This window comes from Drosophila sulfurigaster, chromosome 3, assembly GCF_023558435.1.
Source record: "Drosophila sulfurigaster albostrigata strain 15112-1811.04 chromosome 3, ASM2355843v2, whole genome shotgun sequence".
Classification (NCBI taxonomy): Eukaryota; Metazoa; Arthropoda; class Insecta; order Diptera; family Drosophilidae; genus Drosophila; species Drosophila sulfurigaster.
The window spans coordinates 17,936,776-17,957,637 of NC_084883.1; the positions used below are offsets into that span (position 1 = coordinate 17,936,776).

The 20,862-nt window shown below is 42.2% G+C and overlaps 8 protein-coding genes across 10 annotated transcripts; 5 read left to right on the top strand and 3 right to left on the bottom strand.

Moving 5' to 3' along the window:
- The first annotated feature begins 43 nt into the window (after positions 1–43).
- LOC133844671 (uncharacterized) lies at positions 44–2,716 on the top strand. 2 transcript variants are annotated; one of them, XM_062278757.1, is made up of 3 exons: positions 44–394; positions 488–506; positions 1,920–2,716. In XM_062278757.1, exons 1-3 carry the CDS (start codon positions 191–193, stop codon positions 2,210–2,212), a joined length of 516 nt encoding a protein of 171 aa, XP_062134741.1. In that variant the 5' UTR covers positions 44–190; the 3' UTR covers positions 2,213–2,716. The 2 variants fall into 2 exon arrangements, with proteins under 2 accessions (XP_062134741.1, XP_062134740.1); XM_062278756.1 differs by having other exon boundaries at positions 52–394; positions 1,905–2,716.
- LOC133844672 (general odorant-binding protein lush) lies at positions 378–1,857 on the bottom strand. The gene is made up of 3 exons (XM_062278758.1): positions 1,396–1,857; positions 1,179–1,329; positions 378–659 (listed from the first exon to the last, which is right to left on the bottom strand). The coding sequence occupies exons 1-3, from the start codon at positions 1,642–1,644 to the stop codon at positions 571–573; spliced, it is 489 nt and encodes a 162-aa protein (XP_062134742.1). The 5' UTR covers positions 1,645–1,857; the 3' UTR covers positions 378–570.
- A 2,229-nt stretch (positions 2,717–4,945) lies between the features above and the next one.
- Positions 4,946–5,955, top strand: LOC133843589 (collagenase-like). The gene is made up of 2 exons (XM_062277210.1): positions 4,946–5,284; positions 5,343–5,955. The coding sequence occupies exons 1-2, from the start codon at positions 5,031–5,033 to the stop codon at positions 5,890–5,892; spliced, it is 804 nt and encodes a 267-aa protein (XP_062133194.1). The 5' UTR covers positions 4,946–5,030; the 3' UTR covers positions 5,893–5,955.
- Positions 5,956–6,657: 702 nt separating this feature from the next.
- LOC133845742 (venom protease) lies at positions 6,658–8,703 on the top strand. Its single transcript, XM_062280301.1, has 6 exons — positions 6,658–7,124; positions 7,192–7,358; positions 7,449–7,585; positions 7,638–7,974; positions 8,029–8,274; positions 8,335–8,703. Exons 1-6 carry the CDS (start codon positions 7,034–7,036, stop codon positions 8,605–8,607), a joined length of 1,251 nt encoding a protein of 416 aa, XP_062136285.1. The 5' UTR covers positions 6,658–7,033; the 3' UTR covers positions 8,608–8,703.
- On the bottom strand, positions 7,871–12,481 carry LOC133845741 (lon protease homolog, mitochondrial). Of its 2 annotated transcripts, none has more exons than XM_062280299.1 (9): positions 11,996–12,481; positions 11,678–11,936; positions 11,152–11,608; positions 10,964–11,093; positions 10,601–10,905; positions 10,116–10,538; positions 9,339–10,058; positions 9,089–9,278; positions 7,871–9,025 (listed from the first exon to the last, which is right to left on the bottom strand). In XM_062280299.1, the coding sequence occupies exons 1-9, from the start codon at positions 12,350–12,352 to the stop codon at positions 8,780–8,782; spliced, it is 3,087 nt and encodes a 1,028-aa protein (XP_062136283.1). In that variant the 5' UTR covers positions 12,353–12,481; the 3' UTR covers positions 7,871–8,779. The 2 variants fall into 2 exon arrangements, with proteins under 2 accessions (XP_062136283.1, XP_062136284.1); XM_062280300.1 differs by having other exon boundaries at positions 11,152–11,554; positions 11,996–12,480.
- Positions 12,482–12,790: 309 nt separating this feature from the next.
- On the top strand, positions 12,791–14,199 carry LOC133845743 (uncharacterized). The gene has a single exon (XM_062280302.1). The coding sequence runs from the start codon at positions 12,915–12,917 to the stop codon at positions 13,623–13,625; it is 711 nt and encodes a 236-aa protein (XP_062136286.1). The 5' UTR covers positions 12,791–12,914; the 3' UTR covers positions 13,626–14,199.
- LOC133845740 (trafficking protein particle complex subunit 8) lies at positions 14,109–18,728 on the bottom strand. The gene is made up of 8 exons (XM_062280298.1): positions 18,482–18,728; positions 18,174–18,335; positions 17,180–18,101; positions 16,876–17,124; positions 16,355–16,817; positions 15,380–16,295; positions 14,901–15,326; positions 14,109–14,845 (listed from the first exon to the last, which is right to left on the bottom strand). Exons 1-8 carry the CDS (start codon positions 18,645–18,647, stop codon positions 14,211–14,213), a joined length of 3,939 nt encoding a protein of 1,312 aa, XP_062136282.1. The 5' UTR covers positions 18,648–18,728; the 3' UTR covers positions 14,109–14,210.
- A 507-nt stretch (positions 18,729–19,235) lies between these two features.
- Positions 19,236–20,478, top strand: LOC133845744 (histone chaperone asf1). The gene has a single exon (XM_062280303.1). It carries the CDS (start codon positions 19,564–19,566, stop codon positions 20,227–20,229), a length of 666 nt encoding a protein of 221 aa, XP_062136287.1. The 5' UTR covers positions 19,236–19,563; the 3' UTR covers positions 20,230–20,478.
- Positions 20,479–20,862: the final 384 nt, after the last annotated feature.

Below are 20,862 nucleotides of genomic sequence, written 5' to 3' on the forward strand. Positions count from 1 at the left end.
ATGTGCGGGAGCTCGTGTAGTGGAATCTATTGATTTTTACCCCAAACGGCACGCAGCACACAAAGCAAACCTCTTGTACATACCCAATTTCAGTGTGTTAGACAAAGGCAAAGTTCATTGCAGCAAAACGAGATTTCTTCGTTAAGCAGAATATTCCAAAATAAAAATTAAACAGAAAAATTCATTAGAAATGCACGCAAGATTCGCGGATCCTGAGCCCGCCTCACCGGACAGTGTGGACAAAATCGAGACGGAAACGTTGGAGTCACGCATTGAGGACTTCAAACAGAATCCCAACAACATGACCGTCCTGCACGAGTTCATCGATGAGGTAGTCCAGCATGCTGAAACCGAGGCCAATAAACGTGCGCTTGAGGCACAAAAATCGCAACAGGTTGGCTAATCATTTATTATCCGTGTATTTGATATAAACAAAGCAACAGGAAGAACATATTTACGAAAACACACCTATTTTCTCTTTTCACAGGGCAAGGAGAAACGACAGAGTAAGTAGAGCCCAAGTATCTAATAATGTTTGTACTCCTCTTCGATTGATTTTTTTTTTTGTTGCTATGGAAATTTGAAGTTGGCACGATCAAAGTCTGCCATGCACTTGCTTATGTAGTAGACCTTCGCGCATGTATCCTTGTGTTCTTTCTCTGAAATGGACAATTTATCATTAGTATACATGAATCTTAGTCTTTGTCTTATCCGGATAAAGCTAAAGTTTTGTGAAAGAATTCCATGAGTACAGTTCTAATAATATTTTTTTCTTTCTTCTGAATTACACAGAACGCAAATTATGCATAACTAAATATAGAAAAATATTAAGAAGTCTAAAAATTTTTATCATATTTAAGTTTGCATGAAAATAGAAAAATTAATATTAAACTACTTTTCTTAAATACCGTTTTTGAAGCTCTTACTTAAATTAAAAATATTGTCAATTCCATTGGAATAGTTTTTAACATAATTTGCGAAAAACAAAATATTTAATAATAATATTTAAGAGTAGTGGGAAACTTAAGTAGAGCTTTCAAATTAAAATATAAAAAATAAGGAGCTCAAAGGTTTGACGACAAGTGCATAGAATAGGAAGTCTTTCTGATATACTTCCGCAGATAGTGAAATTTCTGAGTAATAATTTAAAGGGGTAGTAAGGATATCGCTTTACTTACGTGCATCCTTGCAATGATTTAGCGCTACCTTTGCGGGTTCCTGCAGCTCAGCAGGCAAAATGATGGGCATTTGAGCCTGAGCCTTGGACACACTGAACTCGCCCTTCTTGGTCAGGGTGCCCGCCAGCTGGGCAACACATTTCATATAGCACTAGGGGGTGAGACGTAGTAAAGCAAGAACATAGGGAAGTAAATGTTAACGAAGACAATTTCATACCTGCAAGTCTTGATCGGGCTCAAAACTAAAATCGCCATCTCGAATGCGATCCAATTGATCCACTTGAACCTTAAATTTGGGCATGCAACCGTTTCGCATCATGTCCAGCGATTGGATAAACTGTTGCATGTTGACGCCGTCACAGAAACGTGGCAGCAGCAGCAGGAGAGCAAGCGCTAGCTGGTAGGACATGCACCTACAGGTGCTTTTGCTACACCTGGAAGCTGAAGTGGATTCGTTGAGTCTCATGATAACACGCAAAATGCGTCGGATCAACGTTGTTTGCTTTGATTTATAAGCTTGCCTATGGAGCGTGAGAAAACTGTTGCTGCCGCTGCTTGACAATTAAAAACAATAATTAAAAGTTAATAATGCTGCAATTTTTCTTAATTTTTTTTGCTTGATTGCATGCGAATCTTTTTCGTGGCACTTTTCTCGTAAGCCTCTCACCGAACCTTGTTTTTTTTTCATTTACTTTCTATCGCTTGCCTTGGCACTAATCGCTTTAGGTTTCGCCATACCAGATTTTAAGAACGGTAAGGTTGTCAATCGGGCCCGTGGCTTTGTGGTCCGCATCTTCGATGCCATCTGCAACTGTGCCAACAACAATGCAGCTGCAGCCACGACGCGTTTCAAGTTGCGCAGCAATGGCACCGGAGGAGGCGGTGGAGCTGGTGGTGGTAAACGTCAGCAATCCCAGGATGAGCAGGAAACGTTGGCGCTCAGCAAGAAGAAACCATCGGCGGAGGGCAAGAAGAAAGCCAAAGGCGTCACCATGGCCGACAATGTCGAGGCAGGCGTCCGACTGATGGACTAAGGAGAGAGAAGAACTTCCCACACACACTCTCCAAATGTGAAGCTCAGCAAAGGAGTCGTTACATAATCAAATCATTAATCTTTAAGAAGCATGCAAAACATTTAATATCCTGGCAGAGTGAAGACTACTTATAATGATTCATATTTGACTTGTTCTAACTGTCGAAAGTTTTTAGAGACGCAACATCTAAATATCTTTTATTTTTAATTTCAATTTATTATATATATATGACTATAGGTATAGAAAATTACCCCCTAATTCAGCTAATTTTTATACAAATTTGTTTTTGAACCAAGCTTTATCAAAACCTTTAAAATGAGAATATAGTAACAGAAAGTCAGAAGGAAAAACGATCGTATATCAACGTCTTCATATTTCTGATCGCTCTGCTAGGATATGAAAAGTTCCAGGCATTCTTTTAGCTATAGAAAAGCAAATGAATGAAAACTTCGGTTGATAAATTTATATGCTGCCAGCTTCAAAAACTTATTGAAGATACAAAAACTCGGAAGATACATTATTGAAGATACAAATCAAAAGTTCCATAGAACCAAACTCCAACTTCACTAAGTAAAAACCTCCCCAAGAACTTTCCTACGCTTAACTCTACTTGAATTTTCTTCGTTGCTCAAATCTAAAGAGAACAAAGCACAAATTGTAGGTCTTCCCCCTGGATTATGAATAAAAAGCTTTAACGGCACCAGAACTGTCCCGAAAACTACATATGATTATATGCATGTCTAAATTGAAATATCGGCATTACTTTATGATTTCGTAAACCTAAATGTGATCCCAAAATGTATGATAACAAAAATTGAGAATATGGATGACTCAAAATGCAGTCCAAAGAGCACAATATTATATATCTTTAGGTTAGCAATTATCTAAGAAAGAAAGCAACAAAATGCGAAAGATCTCATTTCACATACAACTATCATAAAAAAAAAATAAACCTTCACGCACAACACAATCAATTTGAAACTGAACAGAGTCGAAACATCCCACAAAAGGCCTGTAAAACTCCACCTAATTATAACTGTACGGTTAAAAACAAAAATTAAAAAAATAAAACGCAACATACGAGTACTACTATATTATTATTCCAAGATGTGTGAACCTATTTAGCTGTGTGTCTAGTAGTAAATGTTTTCTTATATATACAGATATATACAAAAAGCATATGAATGTGTACTGATTTTATATACATACATAATACATACAGATATATGTACTTATATACTTAGATATATTTAGTTATTTACACCGCAGATTAAAAACAAAAATATAAGAACCGTACAACTCTTTCGATACCGCATAGGTTTCTACACGACACGCTCTATTAATATTTTTGTGAGACCCTTTTTGGATACTACTTATAGATCTACTACTTACATACTTACCTATCTGTATAAACAAAAACAAAACGATAAAAAAATACTGAAAAATAGCTAACGATCTTTATACACAAATTTGAAAAAACAAACGATTTTTATAAGAGCTCTTTAACCAAACGCTGTAGAAATTCCCAAAAAAAGTAAAACAAGTTAAATAAGTTGTTTAATTTTTTCTTTTGGTTTGCGTTGCTTATAATATGTGTATTATAAATACTGTTGTATTCAGTTAACAAATATCAGCAATAAAATGTAACAATGTTTCAAAGATGTTTTTGCAGAACTTTATTGGGGAACATATATTTATATTCCACGTAATCTTAAGTTCTAAATTAGGGGTGATTAATAAACTAACTAATTCTTAATTCCTCCCACAATAAAATATAAACCATCTTCAAATATATATTACAGCTGCATACATAGATAGACTCCGCAAATAGATGCAAGAAAACACGTTTTCAAAAATTTGTGTAGAGTTATTTTGTGCCCTTTAACCGGACACCCCTGTGTGATCTGTGATGCTATATTGTGGTATACTTCTGAAAATTCTTTCCGCATGTTCACTATTAAATGCTTAAAATAAAACGATTACAAATTGCCTGTACATTGATGTGGGTATAGTGCAGAATCAAAAGAATAACAAGTAAGAAAGTTACAGTCGAGTGTGCTCAACTGTGAGCTACCCGCTACCCATTTTTAATAAAGACAAAATATTGCAGTATTATTTTCAAAATATACCGAAAACACTTAAAATACTAAAAATATACCAAATTGTATGTTTGGTATATCAATATAGTACACCATTCAAAATATACCATAGACGGCACAATGGACCAGATTGTCGGCCAAAGGAACTAAGACCCCTAGTAAGTAGGCATTTTTGCCCATACAAAAGTATTTCTTTAATAACTTCGACAATTTCTATCTGATCGCAACCAAATTTTCAGGAATTAAATTGTTGTATATATAATTCGCAAGCTCTAGCTTTAAATTTACGCTTGTTATTCGATTTTTTTTTATTTTTGGGGGCGGAAGTGGGCGTGGAAAAAATTTGAAACAAACTTGATCTGCGTGCAAACATAACAAATGCTGTCGAAAAAAAATTATACCTCTATCTCTTATAGTCTCTGAGATCCAGTGCTTCATACGGACAGACACACAGACGGACAGACGGACATGGCTAGATCGTCTCGGCTGTTGACGCTGATCAAGAATATATATTATACCTTATAGGGTCGGATATGCCTCCTTCTACCTGTTACATACATTTCCTGCCGGCACAAAGTTATAATACCCTTCTAGCCTATGGGTAGCGGGTATAAATACTAACTTTGGTTTTGCGATAAAGAAGTGGAGACCCTTACATGCCATTATATAGAAGGCATTCGTTAAAATATTTATGATCAGAGTGTTCAGAACGATTGAATATGAAGGTGCTCGTTATATTTGCTTTGGTGCTAGCCTACGCATCGGGATCGGTTCTTCACGATGAGCTCAAGATTGAGTCTAGTAACATGTGGAATAATCGCAATATTAGCATCATCAACGGACATGATGCTTCTCCCGGACAATTTCCCTATCAAGCCGGACTAATTATGGACAAAGTTGAAAAATTTTCTTTTTGCGGTGGCTCCTTGATCAACAACAATTGGATTTTGACTGCTGCGCACTGCACGCATGGGTAAGTTGATCAGTCCTTAATTAAATGATTGTTCATTAATCACAACTCTTTTCGGTAGTGCCCATGTTGTCTCCATTTTGTTGGGCAGCGTTTTGCTTAACGAGTCCAAAGTTACACTAATCGTTCAAGAGAAAGACATCTTCGTCCACGAAAACTGGAACGCTACTCTTAGAACCAACGACATCTCACTCATCCGCATTCCATATGTGGACTACAACAAAGACATTCAACCCGTTAAGTTGCCGAAGATCCAGTCGCGTAATGAGACCTACGCTCGTAATGAGTCAATAGCTTCCGGCTGGGGACGAACCTCGAACGCTGACTTTACCTATATACTTCAATACGCGAAAGTAAAGATCATGTCGAACAATCTTTGCAAGATTTATTTTCCCTACAAGATTATCTCTTCCAACCTTTGCACTTTCACGAACAATGCAACACCTTGCTTCGGCGACTCTGGTGGCCCATTGGTAGAGTCGAGCAACTTGGTTCAGGTCGGTATATCCGCTTTCACTTCAGTAAAATGTAGTCAAGGAACCCCGGCTGTCTTCACCCGTGTAACGAGTTTTCTCGACTGGATCAAGGATCACACCGGCATGATTTTTTAATAAGCTATCTAGTTTCGCTTGCATTGTATTTTGATAATTGTATGGAAATAGTACTACAATTAAATTTAAGAATTATAAAACTCAGAGCTAGATGTTCAATCACTGAATGAGGAAATGAAGAATTTTTGGCAAAGAGTTGTGGTGGTTATAACAAACACCCCGTTCCGGCAGAGAAGGATCAGCTATTAACATCTAATTTAGCTTTTAAATATGAATCAAAATAATTATATTAAATTTCCGAAAGTGCTATTAAGTAGTACGAGTATTTACAATTTCCAAGACGCCACACTCAGTGTCTTCCTCACGACATTTTTCTCTCATTCCGGTTTGTTAAATTTATCTATTGTGTTGATGTATAGCTGACATTGTGCCTTGTTATAAGGCAATTAAATGTAACCAGCTACTCGCGAGTATTCGTATTTGATAATAGTTGCAATGACTTCTATGGAATTAAAACCCGCCGAACCGCATCATTAACAATGCACGGCACGTCGATTTTCTTTATGGGTAACAATGTCAGGCTATAGAGCATATTGCGGAGCTACATTTGGAACAACAACAGTTCATCATTAAATTTTGGTAAGTTGGCGAATTGAAAACGAAACTAGGTCTAACACTTTGCTCATAAGCATAAGCAGCACAGGGACCGGCATTGTGAGAGCTGATAATGCTCACTTTCTGGAGAAATATTAACATGCAATTATGACGAGAACTTGAATAAATTTTATAGCAGATAATACTGAGTGAGTACTTTTGTATAAAGAAGCAAGAAGAGTACGAACATCGCTTAATCGCTCCCGAGAGCTTGAGCAATATGGTTCGTTGGATACGCGTCGGGAGACTTTAATTATTACGTATACGCACATATGCCCATATCAATTTCGCAAAGGAAAAACCAATAGTGTCAACGCCTTAAACCAGTTCAATAGCAAGGTGAACTATTGTAAGCCGATCCAAGCTTAAAGAGAACCCCAGAGAAGCTCAGCTCGGACTCATCACTACAAAAGTACAAAAAAAAAAACACAAAATAATAATATCGCGATTGCGCTCAGCGGAAGCGGCACGTGATAAAAATTTTAAATAAGTTTTGCAAAACTGTCGCGAATAAAATCAAGTTTTAAGTTTGATATTCTTAGCGACAATGATGAAGTGCCTGCAGCTAAGTTTTGTGCTTCTGCTCAGCTTCAGTTGGCAGCTTGTGCTGTCCAAAAGCTATTCCAACGAACACATTGGTAAGTAGTATCATTTTCTAATTCCTAAATGTGTAGCTTTAAGTAATCATTCTCTTACGTGCCTCAGATCTGCTTGACTTGAGCGACAACGATGAGTTTCAGTGGGGCGCTGACGAGAACAAGTTGTATAGCCAAGCTAATGACAATAATGATAGTAATATAGATGGAATATCCAATTTTCTGTCACGTCATCGACTCAACAAACGTCAAGCTCCGTCTGACAGCCCTTTGTTGGTGAGTACCCCAACCATAAACCCAGACTATCATTGGATTACTATAATCAGTGAATATATACTAACATAAATGACTTTTATTTACTTGTAGGAGAACAAGGATTATGGTGCCTGTCGTACGCCACTTGGCGATGTGGGACGCTGTCGCCACATCATCTACTGTCGCATGCCTGAGTTGAAGAACGATGTGTGGCGTCTGGTCTCGCAGTTGTGCATCATTGAGAAAAGGTTGTGTCCCCAGAAAGTCCAAGTTCAAGTTAATAACTTTCAATTGTTGCAGCGCCATTGGCATTTGTTGCACGGATCAAGCGACCAATTCTCGCTTCAGTCCACAGATTGTAAGCGGAAGCGATGCAGAGACTCCACGTATCATTAATCGGCAGCCGGAGCAAAGAGGTTGCGGCATAACGACTCGTCAATTCCCTCGCATCACTGGCGGTCGTCCAGCGGAGGCCGATGAGTGGCCCTGGATGGCAGCATTGCTACGCGAGGGTTTCTCTTTTGTCTGGTGCGGCGGAGTGCTCATCACAGATCGTCATGTCTTAACTGCTGCTCATTGTCTGGAGAACATCAAAAAGGATCAGTTATTCGTACGCCTGGGAGAATACAACACGCATGTAAGTTGAATTCCGTCATTTAACAATTGACTCTCAAGTTCTAAATCCAAATAGCAATTGAATGAGACGCGTGCGCGTGATTTTCGCATTGCCAGCATGGTGCTCCATGTGGACTACGATACACACAACTATATGAACGACATTGCCATGATACGCATCGAGCGACCCACGTTGTTTAATACCTACATTTGGCCAGTGTGCATGCCGCCTTTAAATGAGGATTGGTCGGGACGCAATGCCATTGTCATGGGCTGGGGCACGCAAAAGTTTAATGGCGCCCATTCCAAAGTGCTCATGGAGGTAAGGCGAACAGCTGCAGTTAGTGATCCTCTAAATTCCTTGTCTAATCTAATCTCTTAGGCAAATTTACCGGTGTGGAAGCAATCGGATTGTCAGGCTGCCATGGTGGAGCACATACCGTCCACAGTCATCTGCGCAGGTCTGCCAGAGGGTGGACAGGACAGTTGCCAAGGCGATAGCGGTGGTCCGTTGGTGGTGCAGTTGCCCAACATGCGTTGGGTCACCATTGGTATTGTCTCCTGGGGCTTGGGCTGCGCTCAAGCAGGTCGTCCTGGTGTCTATACACGCGTCGATCGCTATCTGGACTGGATCATCTCCAATGCAGACATTTAACATAAACAAATTATTGACATTTACATTCAATTTACTCTCGGCATTAACACAACAAATGCTTTGTTCTAAATACATATTCCTAGACATATACATATATATACCTATAATCTTGGTAACAGTTGCTCGTCCCCAAGGCCCAACCCAGTGCTTAGCCTAAACTTAATGGCTACCATTAAGAGCTGCCTGTCTTAGGTGAGGCTGTGGCTGCGCTTGGGATCTTCTCACGTTGCGCCACCGGTGTGGTGCTACTTGTCTCTGAAGTCGTCAAGTTAGTGTCAGCAAAGGCAATCTTAAAGACATCGTCGTAATCGCTAGCAAAGTGCACTTCCAAGCCATCGGTAATAAAGCCGGGTAACTCCTCAAAGTCCTTCTTATTGTCAACTGGTAAAATAAGGCAAGTGACACCGCTTCGTCGTGCCTGAAATAACATAAATAATATCAATATATATGCTACAAATTCAACGAGTTATCGCTGTCTTACTGCAATGGTCTTCTCCTTGATGCCGCCCACAGTCAAGACTTTGCCCTTGAGTGACACCTCACCCGTCATGGCCACATCAGGACGCACTGGCTTCCCGGTTGCCAATGAGACTAAAGCTGTGATGATGGTTACACCTGCACTGGGTCCATCCTTAGGCGTAGCGCCCTCAGGCACATGCAGATGAATGTGTCTGCAAAAGGGGTATATTAAACATCAACGAACAATTCGTTTTCCAATGAACAGCTCTTACTCTTGCTCTAGGAACTTGTTCTTTGGCTCATGCGTGTACAGGAAGTTGCGTGCTACGGTGAGCGCGATTTGTGCCGATTCCTTCATCACATCGCCCAGATTACCAGTCAAATGTAGACTTCCCGTGTTCGATTCAGGCTTCTCGGCGCGTATATGACGCCTGGAGGTCTCAATGTACAACGAAGAGCCTCCCATGGCCGTCCAGGCTAGGCCCATGACCACACCAGCTGGTGTTGTGTTGTACATGCGATCGGAGCTAAAGACTTGTTTGCCCAGGAACGTGGTCAAGTTGTCGGCATTGACGGGGAATTCCTCGCCCTCTTTCTTGACCAAGCGGAACGCCACCTTGCGTATGACCTTCTCGATTTGCTTCTGCAGATTACGTACACCACTCTCACGGCAATAGCTGCGAATGAGCATATTCAGCGCATCTTCAGTAATATTAATTTGTTTCTCCGTTAGACCGCAATCCTTCATGGCCTGTGGTATTAGATATTGACGTGCAATGGCCACCTTCTCTTCAGCCACATAGCCAGACATTTCAATCAGTTCCATGCGATCACGGAGAGGTTCTGGTATGGTATCAATGACATTTGCGGTGCAAATGAACAGTACACGCGACAAATCCACGGGCACATCGAGGTAATGATCAAGGAAATTGGCATTCTGCTCTGGATCGAGCAGTTCTAACAGCGCAGAGCTAGGATCACCCTGATAGCCTCTGTGGAAGACAGATGTTAGATAAATGTGTATGGAATTTTTCGATTGGTTTACTCACTTGCCAATTTTGTCGACTTCATCGATGAGCACAAGGGGATTCTCCGTTTTTGTTTTCTTCAGGCACTGAATAAGTTTGCCGGGCATGGCGCCTACATAGGTGCGTCGATGTCCCTTAATTTCGGCCACATCCGTCATGCCACCCACACTGAAGCGGAAATATTCGCGATTTAATGCGCGTGCTATCGACTTGGCAATACTCGTTTTTCCCACACCAGGCGGACCATGGAAGCACAAGATTTTTCCCTGGGTTGTGCCCTTCAGTGAACTGACTGCAATGAACTCCAAGATGCGCTTCTTGATGTCCTCCATGCCGTAGTGATCGTTGTTCAGAATTTCGGTCGCCTTATCAAGGCACAAGTTTTCGGGACTAATGACGCCCCAAGGCAGTGAGGTGAGCCAGTCCAAATAGTTGCGTGTAACGCTAAAAAGTAAAAAATTAACAATTAGCAACAAGTAAAACAATTGTCTATCTGCAAAATTTACTTAAATTCTGAGCTGTGGCTCTCCAAGAAATTTAGCTTGGTCAGCTCTTCGTCAATAACAGTTTTAATGCTCTCCGGCACAGTTTTGTCTTTGAGTTTCTCGCGATACTTCTCACCAATGGCATCCTTGTCGTCCTTCTCAATGCCCAACTCCTTTTTGATAACTTTTAACTGCTCCTGAAGTATATATTTGCGATGCTGTTGCTTGACCTTCTCCTCAACCTCACGTCCAATCTTTTGCTGCAAACGCGACAGCTCCAGTTCCTTTTTAAGCAACGCAAGTGCTAATAGCAGTCGTTGAGGTATCTAAAGAGAGTACGCTTTGATTAAGTCCAGCTTCAGTTGCACAACCTTGAGCTCTTACATCGGTTTCCTCTAATATTTTCTGCAGTTCGCCAGGTTCACCAGCTGACAGGGAAGCGCCCAAATCACACAAGTAGATGGGGTTGTCAACAACTCTTTGATTTTGATGTAGCATCTGCTGCAAGCTCTCCCTGAAAATAAGGAAATATGGTACAAATATAGCTTGAATGTAATTGGAAATGCACTTACCTGTAGAGCGGATTCATGGTTATGATATCACGCAACGTCTTAATGATCTCCTGAGTTAGCGCCTTCACTTCCTCGGTTTGCTTGTAGGCAGGCAGCTTGATATTCTCTACCTCCACAATGAGCACAGGCGGTGTTGTTGGCGTTGTTTCCGCATCCTTGTTTTCTTCACCGGCTTCGCCAGCGGTCTCACTTGCTGCCACTGTGGGTGGTTTAGGCGTTGCTGTAGGCTTCACACGACCACTTGGCAATGGTGACTCCAGCGTCTGGCGCTGCACAAGCTCTTCGGCAGCGGCCTCTTCACGCTTATTCGTTTGGCGTCGGGCATTGCGTCCACGAGGCTTGCGCATGCTACGATTGACCAATCGCGATGTGGCATCAGTATCGGCATTCGACTGATCTTCAGCTGGGATGCGTAATTTTATATTAAATAGTGGATAATGCAAAGTTGTCATTTTCGCTGGGAGTTAAGAGACGACGCTATTGTCACAATATCAATGTCAGTGTTACAAGTGTCTTGGCAATTTACCTGACTTTGATGCGGGCTGCACATCCTCCATCACCTGCCCAGTGATGCGAATGCGTCTGTGTGCCACCACAACCATGCGGAGCTTGTCGCCCAAATCTTGAAGTTCTTGGATCTGGGCAAAGGTGCCCACGGCATAAACATCATCCAGATTGTGTATGATTTCCTCTTCACCGTCGGTTTTCTTTAGAAAGACACCAACATAGGGCTGATTAAGCTTCACTTTGCGTCGCAGCAGATCCATAACAATCGGATTCGAAACCTACGAAGGAAATGTATTAGTAATCTATTCCACACCATCTTTTTTGTGTGTTGTCAAACCTCAACAATCTTCATGAAGCGCGGAAAAAGTGGATGCCGGCGCATTGCCAACATTGGCACATGGGGCCAAACATCGGGCACCGCAACTGTTGCCGGTAGTTGTTGTCCGTCACGTTGATCCGTCAAGAGTTCGGGTTCCGCCTCCGCCATTATATCATCCTCATCACCACGCTTGCGACTAAAATACCGCTGAGTCTGTGCCGTCGAAGCAGCGGCTCCCTTGAAACGCAGCAATCGTACCTCATTGAAATACTCAACCATCGAATTTTGAGCATGGCGATTGTGGCGTGTGTACGTAGAAGCCATTGTGGAGAGGCCGCGCAGCATTGAGCGCATACGTATGGCACGTGTAAACATTTCTGTTTTTAATTCAACACGCACAACTAGAAAAATAACTCAGAAACAAGAGCAGAAGCACTGAAGAATCGAAAGTGTAAGTGTAAAATGATTATGTGATAGCGCTGATGAAATGTCAGCCCAGTATGATACAATAGTTCGTTCGCTATCGATAGGCAGAGCGATATTTGAGTATCGATTGATTCATATCTTGTTCTGTTAATTCAAATTGGAAACAATTATTCGATGAGTAACTGGTCGAGTGTTCCAATAAGAAACAAATTGTGCAAATATCAAAAGTAATTATTATGGCACTCAAATATAAACAATAAATAAAAATGTTATATTCATTGATAAAATCCATTTTAACAACCATAAGATTTGCTTGCGTAGTGGAATAACAGTCGATATTTCGATTACTCCAATAAGAAAAGCTTATCAAATGTTAAAAAAATCGACAGTTGTTTTTTTACACATCACTACGTTACATTTAACTATCGACCTGTCGGCAACGTCCACATAGCGAACTGTAAATAGTTGAAAAAAAGTTGACTTTTCTTGCGTGCTTTCTCCTGTTGGCAACATGGTTTCACGTTTCGATCAGCAAAAGACGAAGCACCAGCTCTTCCATGTATCCATCAGTCTGGCCACCATACTGATATGCATGACCTACATGCAATACCGCCGAAATTGGGCTCATCTTGGCAGCTTCTGGGACTCGCTGATCGTGCCGATTGTGTTCTTTGGCGAGCTCCTCAAAGTGATACTGGCCCGCTTCTTTGGACGCATCGAGGACGGCGTGCTGACAGTTAAGCAACGACAGAAAAAGGCCGCCTATTTTACTCCCCGTGAACTATTAGGCGGACTAACATTGCAATTTTTGTGTACGCTGCTCTATGCATTTATCTGCATCATCTTGGGCGCTCCAGTGTTGGCTAATTACGAACAGACATTTGTGTTGTCGCTGCTGATGACACTGCTGACAGTGTCGCCCACTGTTTTCCTACTGGGCGGCGGTGGAGCACTCCAAGTTTGTTTCTGTGAGAAGCCCGATTTTATAACCAAGTGCGAGGATACGGCTCTGCATCTGTTCAAGTACAATGCTCTTGGCGGCATTCTTGGCGCCTGGGCCGGCAGCGTTGTGGCACCGTTGGACTGGGGACGTGACTGGCAGGTGTATCCCATACCAAATGTGATTGGAGCTCTGCTTGGCAGTGCCCTGGGTAACATATATGCCTGCACGCATGTCCTCTATATGTGCGGACGTGTGTACATGAGCAAGAAGCGCTCTTAAGAGGACACTGCAATGGAATGTATTCAATATGTACTTATCCTGCCACCAAGATATTTACGTTGCGCTGCCACCACACACCACATCCAAAAAATGAATGAATGAATTCCACATCATTGTCGTCTAGTCAGCAGCTTAAGATAAATATAAATTCCTTATACCTAATACATTCATATATACTATATACCAAAAAAGCAATTAACAATACTTTAATGTTACCAGTTTAAGCAATTTATTAGCCATGTACAATTAACACATTTCTAAATCAATCAAATAATAATAAACTAACAATTTAACACTCTCGTCTACAGGATCTCCGCAAAGAAGGAGTAGCTAATATTCATATCTCATTCCAATTTCACCTTCATCAAATCCATGCAAATTTGTTTTGTTATTGTATTATTATTATTATTATATATACATAGATTAACAGTCAATTTATTAGCTTATGTAGATCTGTTTAATCACATGCAAAAAGACACAATATTTTAGTTTTTTCTCTGTTTTTTGGAACGCTCATGAAGTTAACAATTACACAAATAGATACAAATTGAATAAAAATGATAAGATTCAATTAGTTTTCAGATTTCAGGCTCTGGCTGACAAAACAAAACTCTCATCTTCCAATATGCAGCGTTGCGACACATAATGTTCGTTTGGCTCCCAAAAATCAGCCACATCATCATCGGCGAGAGGCTCACTCGCTGCTTCGTTACCCACATCTTCAGGCAGTTGAAACTCACGTCTATGGTGTGTCTCATCTGTGGATGGTCGACGTCTGAGTAAAGCCTCCCCAACAGTTGGGCAGCTGCCCGTTTCGTAGAGATTGAAGAGCTTTATAAAGTGCACACCACTTGCAACCCTCTGCACATCATCCTTTCGCGTCAGAGCACTCCAGCTGAGTGCGACTGTGGCATGTGGCACGTAGGTAGCGATGCTGGCATTAAACTCTTCTGTGCTTATGTTGGTATTAAAGAAAACGGTTTCCTCGTTACTTAGAAAACTGTGCGGTTCCTGCAGTTGGGGTGCATGCTGTTCCAATTGCTGTGCCGGCATCACATCCAGGCGTGAAAGGCGCGTTCGCAGCAACGTTTTAAGGTTGGGTTTCTCATGCAATTGTTCTTCGTCCTTCGGCTGCATGCGACACTGAAAGCTGCAACATTTCGCCGACTTTAGGCAACGATTGCCAGCCTGACCAGGGCAAATCTCCATGTTATTCATGACTAGCAGAGGAGAGCAAATTAATACCACTTCGAAACATTCTCCCAGCTCACTTACTGTACAAGTTGTTAGGCTTCAATGCAAAATCCTTGGAGTACAAGGATAATGCATTGATGTAGACCTCGGTTGATTGCGCTGCGTGCACATTTCGTAAGCTGACATCGAGTCCCAATTCACGGTTCACCGCATTGCTGATCACACAGGTAGCATCAGCTTGCAAACAGCTTTGCACTTGAACTTGCCAGATGTGACGCACCAAGCGATACTTAATGTGGGCATTAACCGATGCCGGCAGTGCATAATAAAAGAGTAGACGCAGAGTAAATGGGCCAGCGACATGCGGTGCCTGCAACCACATGGATATAGTGTGACCCTGTTGAGCATCAAGAGCAGCCAGCCCAGGACGCTGCAACAGGCGAAACACGCGTTGTCGTCGTATTTCCTTGTCTTTCACCAGCTTGTCATTTGATAGATCACGCAGCGCTGTAAAGAAAAATGTATTAGAGACGAAACTTTTAAATAATCTATTCACTCACAGCTCATCATGGTCAGGGGCAGTTCCGATTGCTGCTGATCGAGCAGCGTCACACATCGCGGGTTATCGCAACCCAAGTAGATTTCCTCAATTGGAGAAATGCCCAAATTGCGTAGCGTTATGGAAACAGGCACAATTTCGCCAGCCAGCAATTCAGCTGGGACTGGACTAAAGCTGACACATAAAGCTGGAACTTGCGGCACCAGCTTTATGCTTAGCCTGCTGTCCAACAACGTTTGCGAAGATTGTTTGGCCGCCGTGGGCTTAATGCGCTGTGTTTCAAACTGCAAAAGACCCAGTAAGCTGGCTGTTGGCTCCGCCTTGGCTGCCACACGGCAGATAACACCCAAAATAGATAAGCGACCCGTCAGCTTGGGTGTTAGCTTAAAGTGCAACAGCTGCTCAGCCTGTTCGGCCAGATCCAACGTGGCCACGCAACTGGTCTTAATAGCAGCACTAACTGCCAGTTTACTGGCGCTGTCCGACGATTGTTCATATACACATTGATTTGAGAGCACCTCTTCGTTGTCCAGCGTAAGGCGCCACAGCAAATCAATGTCCGACAACGCAATGGGACAGCGTACACTGTTGGAGAGTGTCACGGCTAGCTCAATAGGTTCACCCTGCACGGCCAGCGGACACTCTGTAGCCGGCTGCTGTTTGGTGAACAAATAACGCGATGGTTTAAACACAAACGGCTTATTGGAGGCGGCTGTGATGACCAGCATTTCCTCTATCTTGTGCCAAATCGCCTCGTCGGCAGTTAAATTTGAGTTAATGTCAATGTTGCTCGCTGGCACTTGAGGCGGTTGTGCGCTGGGTGGCTGCACTAATGTCAACACGCGAACAGACGATTGCACGACTTGGGGCAAGGCATGTGGCAGTAGTCCCAATTCAGGACTTCGCTTGAGTAGTTCCTGTAAAGCGTATACATTAGTTAAGCAATGCAATGACAAAACTTGTGCAGTAAACTTACATTCTGGGTTAGAATGTACTCTTTGAGGAAGCTGCTCTGCTGCTGGGCGCTCTGCAAACTGCCAGGGCGGAGTAAATGAGCAAAGGAGCGACTCGCTTCCTCCAGTTGCTTCAGCATATACGCCTGCTTGGCGACCGTGTACTGAATGTGATCCTCGGCCAAGCTCCACTGACGCTGCTGAAACACCTGATACGCCTGGCGATAGCAACGATAAGCATGCTTGCGTTGCCCCGCACGCGAATAACGATTCCCGGCAAGCACAATATGGAACGCATACTTGCGATGCATGGGCGGATGGGTAACAAGAAAACAGTACGCTGCCTGCTCTAGCAACAAGGCTGAACGTAAATCCGACTCCTCACTGGTCATGCGTATGAGTTGCTTAGCCACCTCGCTATAAAGACGTGCCGTCTTGAGGCACTCCATGCTCAACAAAGTGGCGCGCGTCGCAAACTGTTGCAGTCTAAAATACAGTTAGATCATTAAACTAACGAATAAGGTCAAATTAAACTTCTACGTACTTGCAGACTGTTAAATAGCACATGATGGCATCCTCCATGTAGTCGTAAGTTTTGCGATGCGCTGTGCCCAGCATAAACGCAGATAACGCCGCCATTTCCAAGGCACCAGCATAGTACTGCCAAGCGGAGTCGGCATTAAAATCCCGCTTTGCCTGGTGATACGACTGAAATGCCAAGTTATAGTGCCCAAACATAAAGTACAGATCACCCAGCTTGCGTGTTTGCAACTCAGCTGATTCGTTGGTATAACTAAAAGATAATGCTGGTTAATTTCTACTCAATTCAGCTATTCTTTGTCACTTACATGACCGCATTTTGATTGTTGGTGCCGGCGCCCGGTTTGCTAGTAACAAACCAACGTTTGGTGGCACTCAACAGCGACTTGCTAACACCCTTTTTGTTTGTGACACCCTCGCTGAGTATGGCCACCAAATGCTCGATATACGGTATTAAGGCGCGCACCGCATAATCCTGTACAAAGTGTCGCAAATTGTCCACATCACGCGCAGCTAGACAACGTCCATGCGGCGCATCTGCATCCAAATCGTTTGCCCACACATTAGGATTGATCGTCTGCGAAGCAATGCTTTCGGTGCTGATGCTAAACTTTGAGTTAATCGCTTCGGTGGCGCTCTCCTGCATGGGACTCAATGGATGTAGCATGGTGAGATCATTTTCCTGTGCCGCAGCCCCCTCCAGCAGCTGTGACATTTGCATTGCTGGCATGCTGATCACCGACACCGCTTCTTGTGGCGATTTCGGTGCACTTAGCTCACTTGAGGTCATGGGATCAGTTTTTGGCTGTCGTTTAATGTATGATGTCCAATGGTCCGGAATGTCGCTGATGGTATTTGTCTCTTGTGAGTTGATCGAGACCAGAAAGCATTTGTTGTCACCAAACGTGGATTTGAGCAGCTCGAAGCCCTGCTGTGCCTTGGACAGATCTCCTTGGCTAGCCTCATGCAGCACAACATAGCTGTTAAGCACATCGGTGGGCTGAAACCATTTGGGCAATTTTTGTGGCGTTATGCTTTGCATTTGCTGTACGCGCTGCGTCAACTTCTGGGCGGTTTCAACAATCTGCGGATCGGCACTAGACAAAACCAGCAGACAGCTTAACAAATGTCTGGTGAACTCGTGCTCGGCTGGAAATTGCACAGTTAGAAAGGTTTCACGCCATTGTTCAAACCATGGTTCTGATGTGGGCAGCTCCAGATCGATGTCAGCTGCAAATTAGAGAATTTATTGTAATATTATATATGTATGTAGCTTGAACAATAAGAAAATTGGTAACTCACCAATTGTTGCAATCTTGGTCTTGTCATTGTGTGCATTGGTCACCGATTCATTAAGCATTTTACGTGCCAGCACCGTTTGTGGTGGACGCCACTCCACATCGCAGAAATTGAGTCGCAAGCCGCGCACCGAAACGCTAGTGCCGGACACATCTCGAAAGTGTGCTAAATATGTACGACAAGATAATGATGCATTCACTTAAAGCATATGACGTAGACATCCTTGAGAAAAGCGTGTCACTACTGTACAGATATTGGCCTATCCTTGCACCACCCACAAGATGATGATGAAGTAATTGTTGTTTACTCACCGTCATTGGGCAATTTAGCGAAAGGCTGCAGCAGCTCCACAAAGGACAAATTGTTGCGATGGCAAATCTCATCGGCCTGGTTGCTGCTCAGCACACCAATGAGAGGTGAGAATATGTTTTTAATTATATCACGAGCATTATAGTTTTGTCCCGTGAGATGTATCATATTTTATACACTTTCGTTTATTATTTTCACAAACACCTCCCAAATCGGCCTTTCGCACGCCGTGTGACCAAGCTAATGTTATTGTCTTTATTGTTATGAATTGCACCACTAGATTTTAGGCAGGTGTAGCGCAAATATACTGGTCACACTTTTGTTTTGGTCGTTACATCTGTTTCTTAATTTCGAAATAAAATGTGGTACCTATTTATTTCTTTTATGAAAAGTAAACTATCTCCTCCAAGGAATTGTTAATAACATATAAAAGACTAGCATAGAAGTCAAACCTTTGAAAATTTCCTTTATTAACAGAACGTTTGAACTAGTTTATGGGCAGCATTTTTCCGTCCAAAGCTGTGGAAACTCGTTCAATAAAGCCAATTACCAAAGTGTATGTACTTAAATGTAAAGTCAGCTGTTGTTCAATAAAATATAAAATATCCAGCTAATGGTGACGTTTATTTAATAAATATTTTGAGTTTCATAAGATCTTGAAATATTTTTAATTCAAAAGCTTGTATCATCGCAGCGTTGCCACCCTTTTTTAACGTATCATCAAGCTGACTGAACGTGTGCCGACAGCTGGAATTGGCGGGAAAGCCTCTACCAGCTGCTGTCACTCGCAGTCCACAAAATTCATTTGCTGCTATTAAATCGTTTGACAAAGGAATTAATAAACATTAGAAATAATTATTAATATAAACCGAACGCGACAACATTATCAGCGATAAATATTGAACGGATTTAGTAAAGTTCCAACTTGCGTATTAACTGTTTGGTGGAATTTCAACATCTCACGCTAAAGAAAAAAAAAAATACCGGAGAAAAACGCGCGCCGCTTCAGCGTCATCTTTGTGTTGTCCATAGAAGTCTTGAAAGTTCCTGCGCGTGCAGTTTTATTTTCGTTGTCAGCTTCAGCATGGCAAAGGTACACATAACCAACGTTGTTGTGCTGGACAATCCAAGCAGTTTCTTCAATCCATTTCAATTCGAACTAACATTCGAATGCATCGAGGAGCTGAAGGAGGATCTCGAATGGAAAATGATCTACGTAGGATCTGCTGAATCGGAGGATTACGATCAAGTGCTGGACACCATATACGTTGGACCCGTGCCCGAAGGCCGTCACATATTTGTCTTCCAGGCCGATCCGCCAGATGTTAGCAAAATTCCCGAACCCGATGCAGTTGGTGTCACAATTGTGTTACTCACCTGCTCGTACCGTGGCCAAGAGTTCGTTCGCGTTGGCTACTATGTGAACAACGATTATGCCGACCAGGAGATGCGCGAGAATCCGCCACCGAAGCCACTCTTCGATAAGCTCACACGCAACATCCTGGCCAGTAAGCCGCGTGTGACACGTTTCAAAATTAACTGGGATGATGGTCACAGCCAGAATGGCAATGGCTTTAATGGCCATGAGAACGGACACGACATGATGCACGACGGGCCATCGACATCATCGGCAGCTGCGGCATCTTCACATCACGAGGCTGCAATGGATGATAACAGTCTGGCTATGCCAATGGAGAATGGCGTGACGGCGCTGAATGAGAACTCAAATTCACTTGCCATGGAGTGTTGAAATGTCCTCCTCGCCCCCTTAAAATGCTCCTGGTCCCGTTAATTAAGTACTTGTAATTTAAACCTCATCGCAGTTAATAAAATTAATTAAATTTATCTCTAATTTGTTTGTGGTTCTCTTTCGCTCCTAACGAACGTCGATCGATCGATTACAACACTGTTCTGTCTATCGATCTTTAAATTATTCTAAGCATTAAGTTTATATCTATAAAATCAAAAATTACATTTATATACACACTTCAATTGAAATGTTTTTATTTTTACCATTTTACTGCATTTCTTAATCTTCAGAATCTTCAGAAGTGCAACAACTGTTATAACTCCAGGCTTACACACATTCCGAAATGAATCTTAATGATATAGCTTTCGCAAAGGAGGCGACACTGCCTACAGTTAATTATAAAGTTGTAAATTTGTATTGTCTCTTAAAAGTTGTTTGCAATTATGATTAGTATTAGTTTTTCGTGATTCTATATTGCTTGCTTTATGCTTTAAAATGAATTTAAAGTTTATTGTTCAAACATCTTGATTAGGAGTAGCCAAGAAATTTAATTTCCTTATTATAATAGGGAATTTTCTATATTCTGTTTAAGGGTGAAATATCTGATTGGAATACAATATAATAAAAATCTTA

Bases quoted from the DNA above. Each gene is read 5' to 3' on its own strand.
- LOC133845742 (XM_062280301.1), top strand. From the start codon at position 7,034: ATGATGAAGTGCCTGCAGCTAAGTTTTGTGCTTCTGCTCAGCTTCAGT. The intron at 7,586-7,637 runs GTTGTGTCCCCA...CAATTGTTGCAG, and splicing joins TTGTGCATCATTGAGAAAAG to CGCCATTGGCATTTGTTGCA. The intron at 8,275-8,334 runs GTAAGGCGAACA...CTAATCTCTTAG, and splicing joins ATTCCAAAGTGCTCATGGAG to GCAAATTTACCGGTGTGGAA.
- LOC133845744 (XM_062280303.1), top strand. From the start codon at position 19,564: ATGGCAAAGGTACACATAACCAACGTTGTTGTGCTGGACAATCCAAGC.
- LOC133845743 (XM_062280302.1), top strand. From the start codon at position 12,915: ATGGTTTCACGTTTCGATCAGCAAAAGACGAAGCACCAGCTCTTCCAT.
- LOC133844672 (XM_062278758.1), bottom strand. From the start codon at position 1,644: ATGAGACTCAACGAATCCACTTCAGCTTCCAGGTGTAGCAAAAGCACC. The intron at 1,330-1,395 runs GTATGAAATTGT...CTCACCCCCTAG, and splicing joins AGCCCGATCAAGACTTGCAG to TGCTATATGAAATGTGTTGC. The intron at 660-1,178 runs GTAAGTAAAGCG...TGTCCATTTCAG, and splicing joins AAATCATTGCAAGGATGCAC to AGAAAGAACACAAGGATACA.
- LOC133844671 (XM_062278756.1), top strand. From the start codon at position 191: ATGCACGCAAGATTCGCGGATCCTGAGCCCGCCTCACCGGACAGTGTG.
- LOC133845740 (XM_062280298.1), bottom strand. From the start codon at position 18,647: ATGATACATCTCACGGGACAAAACTATAATGCTCGTGATATAATTAAA. The intron at 18,336-18,481 runs GTGAGTAAACAA...GTACATATTTAG, and splicing joins CGCTAAATTGCCCAATGACG to CACACTTTCGAGATGTGTCC. The intron at 16,296-16,354 runs GTAAGTTTACTG...TACGCTTTACAG, and splicing joins AGTACATTCTAACCCAGAAT to GAACTACTCAAGCGAAGTCC.
- LOC133843589 (XM_062277210.1), top strand. From the start codon at position 5,031: ATGAAGGTGCTCGTTATATTTGCTTTGGTGCTAGCCTACGCATCGGGA. The intron at 5,285-5,342 runs GTAAGTTGATCA...TCTTTTCGGTAG, and splicing joins GCTGCGCACTGCACGCATGG to TGCCCATGTTGTCTCCATTT.
- LOC133845741 (XM_062280299.1), bottom strand. From the start codon at position 12,352: ATGTTTACACGTGCCATACGTATGCGCTCAATGCTGCGCGGCCTCTCC. The intron at 11,937-11,995 runs GTTTGACAACAC...TTTCCTTCGTAG, and splicing joins GCTTCATGAAGATTGTTGAG to GTTTCGAATCCGATTGTTAT. The intron at 10,906-10,963 runs GTAAGAGCTCAA...TACTCTCTTTAG, and splicing joins AAATATTAGAGGAAACCGAT to ATACCTCAACGACTGCTATT.